General features: G+C 44.6%; 1 protein-coding gene across 1 annotated transcript in view; it reads left to right on the forward strand.

The window, feature by feature from the left end:
• Positions 1-235: 235 nt before the first annotated feature.
• LOC138789193 (uncharacterized) overlaps positions 236-12,057 on the forward strand; it is a 159,516-nt gene continuing 147,694 nt past the window's right edge. Inside the window, exons 1-6 of the mRNA XM_069967800.1 lie at positions 236-260; positions 645-841; positions 2,205-2,212; positions 3,326-3,377; positions 3,955-4,171; positions 4,866-5,012. Of these exons, the coding sequence (XP_069823901.1) occupies positions 236-260; positions 645-841; positions 2,205-2,212; positions 3,326-3,377; positions 3,955-4,171; positions 4,866-5,012 (646 nt within the window). The remainder of the gene's footprint in view (positions 261-644; positions 842-2,204; positions 2,213-3,325; positions 3,378-3,954; positions 4,172-4,865; positions 5,013-12,057) is intronic.

Here is a 12,057-nt window from a genome sequence, read left to right on the forward strand (position 1 = left end):
CCAAGTCTGAGAATTAGAAAAAAAAAACCCACAAAGCAGCATGTCATCGTAATATGACCTATTGCTTAATTCAAGTTGTTTATTTTAAACATATTTTTAAGAATTCTTAGTATTTGTTTGTTTTTTTCTAATTTACAATTTTACTATGTATATTTTTAGGTAATTCTGAAATCTTCTAGTTTCCTTTCTTACCACCAGGCCTTAAACTAAGCTGAGACTTCTAGTTTTGTCTGTGATGATAAGGAGAATTCTGCTGGAAAGTGAGCTGTACAGATGTACAAAAGTTTACACCAGTAGATAGAGACGACAATAGCTAAAGCTCACAGCTCAGGCTCCCCCTCCCATGATATGACCTCTTCAAAGGTCACAGAGCATGTGCAGTAATGTTTCCCATACAATATTTTTGCTAAAATGTCTCTTTTACTCTCTTGTACTTTGATTAGTCTTAAGATATGCAAATATCTCAGCTCATGTCCTCATAATGACCAGATGTTTCCTCTGCAGGGTAAATATAGTATTACATGCTGGACATTACTGTTTATATTCACAGTCAATCAGAGAATTGTGGCTGTTGCTATGTTTCCCCTTCCATTCTGCTCAGTTTAAGCTTTCCAGATGTGACAAGGTTTTCTCTTTTTCTTTAGCTCTACCTGTTCTGGATCCAATAGAGGCCGACCAGGAATCCTACAATGTTGGGGACCATGTGGAGCTAAGCTGCAGAATTCACTCATATTATCCACAAAACATAAATGTCATCTGGTACAAAGGGGAAGAAAGTTTAACATCAACAAGTAACAAAGCTAAAGAAGATGAAAATGGATTGTTCTATATTACCACCTCTGTGAGAGTCGCTGTTATAGAGGAAGACTATGGGAAAATATTTAAGTGTATAGTTGATCAAATAGGTACAATGAAAATAGATAACTGTGTCACTTGGGAATTACAAAAACGGTAAGAATACTCGGCCCTAGACAAAAAGATGTTCATCTGATACAATGATTGTGTTTGGAGTTGTTTGAGCGTTATTTCTGCTTACTTTTTAGTAGCGATTTGTGAATTTGCCAGTATCGCCAAATTCGCTAAACATGGTGGCCGCACATGTTAGCTTACAGTACTGTCTTTTGGCGGGAGCAAGGGATTATCCATAATCCCTAGCGCCCGTTCAATCACCTGCAAACCCCACTGTGATGTCAGCAAACCCCCCCCCCCCCCCCCCTATATAAGGTGACTGGCTTCCTGGAGGCGGCCAGTCGGCTGTGTATAGTGGCGAGTAGGCTGCAGCAGGGAGAGAAATACAAAGAGATAGGGACAGAGAGAAGAGGAGGGTGGATTGTGGGTGGGTTTCTGTGGGAGCAGTGAAGCCATTGTCAAGTATACAAAGTAACTGGGTGACTGTTGTTTATCCCTCAGGGGACACAGCCAGTTTTGGAGTTTATGACACAGACAAATTTTTCAAATATGATGACGTGTCACTTTATGTATTAATAACTCTGCTTTTACCGATCCTTGTGGTTCCGAAATAGTTTTTTCGTGACATATTCTACTTTATGTTAGTAGTAAATTTAGGCCGATACCTTTTTAATTTTTTTGTGAAAAACTCCAAAATGTTGTGAAAAAATTGGAAAAAATTGCATTTCTCTAAAGTTGAAAGCCTCTGCCAATAAGGAAGATAGTTCTACCACATAGTAGAATTATTGATTAATTCATATCTCTAACATGTCTACTTTATATTGACAGCATTTGGTGAACATGCTTTAACGTTTTTAGGATTTAAGAGGTCGTAATTGTTAAGTAGCAATTTTCAAAATGTTCCCAAATTCACCCCATTTCGAATTCTTCACCCTTTGAAGTATTCAAATTGACATTCATACAGTTTATTAACCCTTTAGGCATTTCACAGGAATAATTCCATAGTAAGTGTAAAAAGTAAAAATTTCAATTTTCTTTGCAGACATTCCAATTCAATTCTATTTCTTTCATACCACACAGCTATAAAAAAATGAAATGCAATAAAACATTTATTCCTCTGAATCCGCAGTTTTTATAAATACCCCATTTACGGGCGCACAACACGGCTCAGAAGAGAAGGAGCACCCTTTAAATTTTGGAGAGTGGATTTGGCAGGAATGAATGTCGGAGGCCATGTTACATTTATAAAGCCCCCCTAGGATTTACTTTAGCACTTTTTGTTCTTGTCCTTACAGTGGGCTCGGTTAGCTATTTGATACTATGTTAAAACAATTTACCGTACTGAGACGCCTGATCGCAACTAAAATTAAATGTGTGACGTCTTAATTTTGCCCATAAAATGAATTTTTTATATTCTTGATAAACCAAACTGGATGTCGCCAACATTTTTTGTAATAGTTTTGTATAGTTATACTGTAGCTTTAAAAAGGACAATTTTTTGTTATTAGTTATATACTGTATATGAATATATACTATTATTTTTGTATTATTGTAGTATATGGGGCAAAATTAGATAATTTTTTGGCCTAAGGAAACATGCATACATGTTGTACATATGATGTTTTTGGATAAATAAAATACACTAATGTTTAATAGTTAATGCTTATCATTTTAAGTCGTTTATTAAACTATTATTTAAAAAAAATAAAATAAATCAAAGCACCACAAAGTGAATGTAACGCCTGGAGTCGTGGATCCACTGACACGTTAAAAGCGATGGCACTAACCGCACCAGGGAGTGGAGTCTAAGGTGCCGCTGGTTTCCACCAGAGCCCGCCGCAAGGCGGGATGGACTTGCTGCGGCAGGCAGCCCCCAGGTCGCTACCCCTAGTTTGGTTGCTAGTGACGGCAGGCGAGGCGTGGCAGGAGCAGTAGGCAGAAGATAGTGCAGGCGGAGGTCTGTAGGTAGGCATAACCGCAGGTGGCAGACAGAACTCAGGAAACAATGGGTTAAGCAGCGGACAGGGGCTAGGGACCGGGACAGCGGACAGGAACTAGGAACAAGGACTGAGGTCAGGAACAACAGGGAGCTTGGCCAAATGCTATGGGAAGCATGTAGAGGCTCCAACACCTGTAGTGGGGCAGGGCTGGAATTTATAGGAGAGTGTGTGAGCAGGAACCAATAAGGGACGGACTGCCCCTTTAACTCCGAGACAGCCGGCGCGCGCGCGCCCTAGGAGGAGGGGACGCGCGCGCCGGCCGACACAGCGACGAACAGGAGCGGGGCGAGGTAAGGCGCCCCCAGGGGCCAAAGGTGCACTAGGGCACTAGGGTGCGCATGTGGCCAACTGCTTTAGATTTATAGAAGCAGCTTTTCTCTACCGGCTGTCAAGGATGTGATATTTTGTATATTTAGTCACATCGCCTGCGCCAGGTACAGGACGGGAGATGCTGGGAACAGGTCACAGGTGAGTTAACTGTTTGGTTTCTTTACAGGGGTAGCCGCATACGGTGCGGCTCCCAACACCGTAAGCGGCGACCGTACCTGGCATATAAGATGACCCCCATTTCTGAGAAGATTTTTCAGGGTTAAAAAGTCGTCTTATATGCTGAAAAATACGGTAATAGGTCTGTGCTGTCCTACCACGGGTGTTACGTATATATACAACCGTCGTAAAAGTCTGTACTTGTGTTATTATGGTGATGAAAGTAGTACTAAAGTGTATATATATACTGTATATATATATATATATATATATATATATATATATATATATATATATATATATATATATATATATTATAGTAGTACTCTAGTAGTAGTGTGTGTCACCAGAATCTGTAGACCAGTAGGAGAACAGCTTTCTTCTTTCCTATCATCTCCCTCCTTTCTTCTTTTGTTGCACTCTTCACCCACTCACAGCGCATCTTACACGCTGGGGAGGAAGTGAGTCACACAGGAGACAGGAAGAGTAGGTCAGTCCTAGTCAGTACCCCGCATGGGAAGGATGCAAGACAGCATGCCTCTCACAACTTCTTTACTAGAAATGCTACATAGCACTATGCACTGTTAAACTGTTAAGAGGACAAGCCAGAGACAAGCTCAACACACGCTGTGGACAAGGAGAAGTCACAGAGCAGGACAGTATCCACAAAAGAGCCGAAGAGCTAGGAACTGATCCAGACAGAGTAAAGTTGCAGCAAGCCTTTGTCTCGCAGCCTGGGTGTCAGAAGGGAACCCTAAGCATTCCGCTCATCCCAGGTAACAAAGTCTGGGGCCTGTGTCACCCATTAGGAAGGTGCAGCTGAGTCTAGTGGGTATAAGGTGGTGTTAAGACCACCACCTAGCAAGTGACCGTCCGCTCCTCAGATACAACAACATCTCCGGGGGTACACCACAGTTTATTTGGGGAAAAGGTTGTAAAACTTGTCTATGCCTGACTGCTGACAGCTTGTATGTAATGTCTAACTGCAAAGTACTGCCTAAATAAAAGAAACCTGCCAAATATTCTAAAAAAAATAATAGACGACAGACGTGTCCCTTTAGTTCACTAATTGTATGTTTTGCCACTTTGTTACTTAATGCGCTCTGCAATTTTTTTCAGATCTCATCAGATTAAAGGCTATGGAAGCCCTTGAATGGCGTTTTTTTAACACTTGCTAAGAACTTATTGTGGCAAAAAAATAATTTCATTATAGGTTTATATTTTAAAAAGTGTTCAATTTGTGATCTACGGCTTCTCTCATCGGTAAAGAGATTCAGTTTCTCCTTGGGTAGAGAGGAATGGCCAGTAATGCTGCACTGGGAATTCTGGGAAAAAAAGCATATGCACAGCAACTCCAACACCACTTTTACAAGGTAGGTTTGTTATCAGCTCTTATCTCCTCGGCCAAAGTCTAATCTTTTATATGACTTCCTATATGTCATATTTTCTTTCTATATGGTAAATTGATAGTGAAAGTAAAACGAAGCTGTGGAGGACGTGCAGCTGGTCACATGCGGGGGAGCAGCTCAGACAGGATGGCAGACATCCAGATCACAGAGCGGAGGCTCCTCCTGATGGTGGGGGTTATACTCCTCAGTCTCCTCCATTCAGCAGCCGGTAAGTCTTGTAATGAGAGGCAATCAGTTTTAAGGCTGGGGATAGCCCTATGGAAGCAGACAATCAGTGTGTGTTCAGTCTGTCTATAGTTCAGATTTTCCTTACCGAAATCTTTTCTTTCCATGAAGTCCCAAGGCAGCACAACAGAGGGTTAACATTATTTCTCTTTTCCTACTAACAGAAGAACCAAAACAATAGTAATACACATATACTATCAATTAAGAGTAATTAGCACTAGGCACCTCCCCTACTGGCTATATAAACCCCTAGAGAACACACACACACGTGAAGTATGCAGCAATAATATTTAATGAGGGTGGGTAACTTGTGCTGCCTTGGGACTTCATGGAAAGAAAAGATTTCGGTAAGGAAAATCTGAACTTTCTACTCGTCCCTACGGCAGCACAACAGAGGGATATATAAAGCAATAGAACAAGAGGGTGGGATTTACGTAGTCGCCAGTTCCAGCACACTCCTGCCAAAGGACACCTCTCTGTTAGGAAGGACATCCAGCCTGTAATGCTTGATAAAAGTATCAGGTGATGACCACGATGCAGCTCTGCAGATTTGGTCCATGGATACTTGTGCCAATTCCGCCCAGGAAGCAGCTGTCGATCTGGTCGAATGGGCTCTTATGCCTTCTGGAGCAGATACACCTGAGGAAGAGTAGCATTGAGAAACTGTACCTTTAATCCACCGTGCTAAGGACACTTTGGAAGCTGGTTTCCCTTTATTTGGTCCTATGTATTGGAGAAAGAGAGAGTCAGAGAGTCTTAAGTCCTTTGTCTTCTCCAAATAAATTAGGACCGCACGTTTAACATCTAAGGTGTGGAGTTTGGCTTGAGCCTCATCCTGAGGGTCTGGAAAGAAATCTGGGAGAAAAATCTCGTGGTTAATGTTGGCGAGGGATGCTACCTTCGGTAGGAAGGAAGGTCTCATACGAAGGATCAAGCAATCTTGCATTATTCTCAGAAATAGATGATCTGCCGACAGAGCTTGTATTTCCCCAACTCTTTTTGCCGAGGTGATGGCCACCAGAAATAGAGTCTTCCAAGACACGGATCTAATATCAGTAGTTTGTAATGGCTCAAACGGAGCCTGAGAAAGGGCCTCTAACACCAATGGTAAGTCCCAGGCAGGTAATGGACTCTTGAAGGGAGGGCGAAGATTTTTCAAGGCTCTGAAGAACTTAGTAACAAGGGACAGGTTCGAAAATGCGCCATTAAAGTGAAAATTGATCGCTGAGAAATGGACCCTTAAGGTGTTGAACTTGAGGCCTTTGTTGAAACCTTCCTTGAGAAACTCTAATACATGCGAAATCGCTGGAGCAAGGATATTATGTGCATTACACCAGTCGTTGAATTTTCTCAGGATGCGGCTGTACACCTTCACCGTAGCCGGTCTGTGGGCAGCTGACAGAATATGGATTACATCTTCTGATAACCGTATAGATTGTAGGGCTACCCTGTCAGAAGCCAAGCTGTCAACCTCAGTCTCTCTGGGCACGGATGGAAGAGGCCTGCTTGCAGAAGAATGTCTGGTCTCAGAGGGATTTCCCAGAAGCGTCCCTTGGCTAGAGACACCGCCAAAGGGAACCAAGCCCTCCTGGGCCAATAAGGCAGGACCGCCAGAGCTGATGCCTTCTCCTCCTTGACCTTGGTCAGAACCCTCATGATCAGAGGAAACGGAGGAAAGACATACAGGAACTTGTGTTTCCACGAGATCGAGAGACCGTCTAAGTAATCTGGATCGTCCGTCCTGTAAATTGAACAGAAGGTCTCTGTCTTGCGATTGACTCTCGTTGCCATCACATCCAATTGCGGCTTCCCGAACAGGGTGACTAGATGAGCAAATACCTCCGGATGAAGGCCCCATTCTGCCGGATTCAGCTGTTCTCTGCTGAGGAGATCGGCTTGGATGTTGAGCGAGCCCCGGATGTGAACTGCATGAAGGTCTAGGAGATGATTCTCTGCCCATGACATAAGGAGACTGCATTCCTCCATCAAACCCGAGGATCTGGTGCCCCCCTGCTTGTTCACATAGAATACCGCTGGGAGGTTGTCTGACTGAACCAGGATGCTTTGGTGATGAACCAGAGGAGCGAAATGACGCAGGGCTAGGCGGATCGCACGCAGTTCTTTGCGGTTGGACGAGTACGAGGCTTCCTGTCTGGACCACCTTTCTTGAACCCACTTGCCGTTCAAGTGGGCTCCCCAACCTCGAGCTGACGCATCTGTGGTCACAACCAGACGTGGGGTACTGGACATAGACTTGCCTACCGAGATCTTGTCCGGCCGAAGCCACCACGTGAGATCTGATCTCGTGGGAGATGATAACCTTATTAGCCTGTCCAGCCCCCAAGGCCTCCTGTTCCACTGAGATAGGATATCGAGCTGCAGGGGTCTGAGGTGAGCCCTGGCCCATGGAACAGCGTCCAGCGAAGACGTCATGAGCCCCAGCATGCTCATGGCGGAGCGAACCGTCACCTCTGGTTCCTGAAGTAAGCGAGATACTTCTGTCACCAAGCGCTCCAACCTCTCCGCGGAGAGGAACAGTCTCATCGAGATGGAGTTGATGCTGAAGCCCAGGAACCTGCAGACTCTTGCTGGGGAGAGGCACGACTTTTCCTTGTTGACGATGAAGCCATGCTCCTCTAGCGTCTGCTGAGTCAGGCGAAGATGGTGAACTAGTTCCTCCGGAGACGGGGCTTTGACTAGCCAGTCGTCTAAGTACGGAATTATGTATACTCCCCGAAGCCTCAGATGAGCAGCTAAGATTACCGCGACCTTGGTGAATACCCGGGGCGCTGATGACAGGCCGAATGGCAGACAGGTGAACTGATAGTGGCGCGTCTGGCCTGCTGCCGAAAAAGCAATCCTCAGGAACCTCCGATGACTTCTGAGGATAGGCACATGTAAATAGGCATCCTTGAGGTCTAATGTCGCCATATAATCTCCTTGATGCAGGACTGCGCTGACGGACCTTATTGATTCCATCCTGAAGTGCTTTTTTGCTATGAAGGTGTTCAGGAACATTAAATCGACCACCAGTCTCCAAGAGCTTCCTTTTTTTTGGAACCGCAAATACTCGGGAGTATACCCCGAAACCTCTCTGGTGTCGAGGAACTTACTCTAGAGCTCCTTTTTCCAGGAACTCTTGAACCAGGCCAAGGATATGCGGACTGCTCCGGTTGCGGAAGAATGTGTGTGGGGGAATACTGGTTAACTCCAGAGCATAGCCCCTGCTGATGACAGATCGGACCCAGGAGTCTGATGATGTTTGAAACCAGACTGCAACAAACTGGGCGAGTCTGGCCCCCACAAGCCTGCTGGCGTCAGAAGGATGAGCCCTTCGCTCCTCCCGAAGAGGGCTTTTTCTTATACGTGGATGATGTATCGGCCTGGTAATTGGGCTTCCTCTGCTTAGACTTCTGCTGAAATCTTCTTCTGGCTGGAGACCTCCGATAGGATTTCTGTTGCGGGCGAAACCTAGGCTTCCTAGGGGGTTGAGGAAATGCCACCCCTTTCTTTGAGCTCATACCCTCCAGGATGGGGGTAAGCTGAGGGCCAAAAAGGTTCCCAGCCTGAAAAGGCAAGGAACAAAAATGGTTTTTAGAAGAAATGTCACCTGCCCATTCCTTCAACCATAATGCCCTCCTTGCCCCAGTGGACGAGGCCATATTCTTGGAATTAAGGCGGATCATGTCCAAGGGGTAGTCCGAAAGGAATTCAGCGGCTAGCTTCATATCGGGGATATCTTTCAAGATATCTTCCCTCCGGACACCATCCTTGAGATCTTTGGACAAACGGCTTAGCCAGACCCTGAGTGCCCTACTGACCGACACAGAAGCAACAGAAGCCTTAAGTGCTTGGGCGGCCCCCAGGTAAACACGCTTAAGAGAACCATCGGCCCGCCTGTCCATCTGGTCTCTAAGCAGCACCGATTCATCAGAGGGGAACATCGATTTTTTAGATAACCTGGCGACCTCCATATCAACACTGGGAACGGAATCCCATGCTTCTGAACACTCAGGGTCTAACTTATAGACAGATTTGAAACGGGAACCTAGATCCGCCTTTTTTTCCGGTTTCGCCCATTCGGCCTCCATGAGGGAGTCCAACAGCGGCTGTTTAGGCAAGGAGTGACTAGAGCTCTCAGAAAAATAAAAAAGAGCCTCCTTCTTAGGAAGCTTGGAAGACCTAGGTTCGCCCTCTACCGTCTTCTTAACCGCAGTGATCAGGGAGGTTACCTGATCCTTATGCAGTAAGTAATAATCATCCGGGAGGCCACGATCAGGGGTACCTTTATCAGGAGAGGCTTCTGAGACTGAGTCGTCCTCCTCCTGTGATGACTGACATGGTGAAGAGAGAACAGAGGCTGGGACAAGAGCCTGTGTCGTAGGCACAGCATGGTGATGGCTTTGTACCTCTCTGAAGACATCTGACAGTTGGCTCTTGAATCATCCCATAAACTCCTTAGCCTCCGACTGCAGGTTTCTTCGAGAAGACGGGGCAGAACAAATGCGGCAGACATCAGATCTACTGTCATCTGGTAGTGGCTGGTCGCAGCTGCGGCACATCCTGTGTCTGTCCTTGCGTCTCCTTTTTCCAGAAGATCCGTGCTGCTGATTGTCCATCCTGAAATATAAGCAGGTAAGTAAGGAGGCTGAAAGTGGTATGGAAGATGCAGGTGGGGGCACAGCCTATGCCTGCTAACATACCTATTAGCACCAGAGAGGGAGCTCCTGGCAGAGTGCTGGGAGCTAGCTCAAGTCCACAGCACCTTTAAATTCATAAGCCCCGGGCAAATACAGAGGGGCCGGACTTACCCGACCTCCAATCGCGGCCTCCGGACCTGCTGACGTCACTGCCGGAAGTGACGATGACGAGGCGGCCGGAAGTGGGGCAGCGCACATCAGAGACGCTGCCCACGGAACCCGGAAGTGGGGCAGACGCACCGGGAGAGAAGCAGAGCCGGCCCACAGCACCCCCGCACCCGCCGATACCACGCGCGCGGGAAACCGTAGGCAAACCCCGCCCCCCCCCCCCCCGGAGGCCACCGGACAATGCAGGTGTACCCAAAATTGTATGGCGCAGCGCCACGAGTAGGCGGGGTCTAACCCATACATGCCGATACTACATGTACAGGGCCCCTCCCCCATCCTCACGGGGACAGTATGGCATGGCTGCAGGGTAGTCACCTCTGTACAACACTGCCAGAGGAAACGTCCAGCCATTTGCATCACCGGAGACCTTCACTGAAGGCAGAGCCGGGAGCAACAAAACCCTACCTTGAAGCCCGACACTGGACCATAGGTATGTATAGGGACCGGCTGAGCCGAGGACACTCTCGGTATGCCTGGGGAGATAACACAAAGGTTCTTCTTAGAAGGAACAGAAGAAAAGAACACGTGTGTGTGTTCTCTAGGGGTTTATATAGCCAGTAGGAGAGGTGCCTAGTGCTAATTACTCTTAATTGATAGTATATGTGTATTACTATTGTTTTGGTTCTTCTGTTAGTAGGAAAAGAGAAATAATGTTAACCCTCTGTTGTGCTGCCGTAGGGACGAGTGGAAAGCTACTATCTGATGCAGGGTGAGGCAAAAATTAGAAAAATTTACTTTTCTTTATAGTCAAAATTCTCTTTTTCTAAGAAAAATAGTCTTGCCACATAAAGTAATTATTACTGCAACATCTACAACATGTCTGCTTTATGGTGACGTCATTTGGTGAACGTCCTTTTACTTGTTAGGATAGTAGCAGGCTTCGAAATTTTGCACCAATTTTTAAAATTTTCTGAAAAAATTTCATATTCTTTTTTTTAGGCACCAGTTCAGTTCTGAAGTGGATTTGTGGGACCTGTATGTTAGTTATCCCCATAAATCCGTCCACTGTAAAAACTGCACCCCTCAAAGTATTCAAAGTAACATTTCATAAGTTTATTAACCCTTTAGGAGTGTTGTAGGAATTTAAGCAAGTTGGAGGGAAAATTTAAAAATTTTCATTTTTTTGGCAGATATTCTATTTTAATCCATTTTTTCCTCTTACTGAGAAATGGAACTCAATATTTATTCTGCTTATTCCAATGTTTCTAGAATAACCCCATATGTGGCCGCAGTGCGTCACTCGGCCACAGGCCTTAGACATGATAGAGGCCTGGTGAATTTTGGGGCCTTTTTTATTTTAATTTTTTATAGCCATTATACCACGTCACAGAGGCCTTGCGGTGCCAAAATATTTTAGCAAGACAAGTTGATGTTTCCATAGGTACCATTCTGGGGGACATGTGACACCCTGATCATTTTTTATTATTTTTTTTTATGAGGTGCGACAAATAAAAAAGACAGTTTAGCAGCTGTTTTTCATCATTTTTTGTATATCATTTTTTTTAAGTTCATGTGATTTTTATTATAAATTCCACAATTAAAACCAAGAAACAAAACAATTACAAAGACTGCTTACAACCACTTCACAACTCTATACAATCCCAAAGCTCAAGTATACAACATGTAAGCCAATTAAATAACATTTTTTTTTTTTTCTTTCGTCATTTTTCTAACTTTTTTCTTTTCCTTTCCTTTAACCCCATCCACTTGGTACACTTTTTGGGTACATGTGACGTTTTGATAGCTTTTTTTCTAGATTTTTTAGGGGGCGGAATTAACAAAATGTAATTCTGGTTAGTTTTTTATTTAATTAATGTTACAGGTTAATAGATGGGGTCATTACGGACACGGCGATACCAAATATGTGTGTTTCATTTATAGGGGATGATTTATAAAGGGGGGACAGGGAATGTGTGTATTATTTTTATTTATTTTTTATTATTATTTTATTTTTCATTATTATTATTTATGTATGTGTTTGTTGTTTTTTTTTTTTTTTTTTACTTTTTACACAAAAACACAGAAAAATGCAACAGCTCACCGCAATGGCAAGATACAGACCCACCACAGACATGAAAATAGTTAAAAGCAGCCCCCCTCCCCCAACTGCTAAAACCATTTGGAAACAGTGTAAACCACCCCACCATGATAAGGTGGCCT

Source organism: Dendropsophus ebraccatus, chromosome 4 (assembly GCF_027789765.1).
Source record: "Dendropsophus ebraccatus isolate aDenEbr1 chromosome 4, aDenEbr1.pat, whole genome shotgun sequence".
In the NCBI taxonomy this organism is placed as follows: Eukaryota; Metazoa; Chordata; class Amphibia; order Anura; family Hylidae; genus Dendropsophus; species Dendropsophus ebraccatus.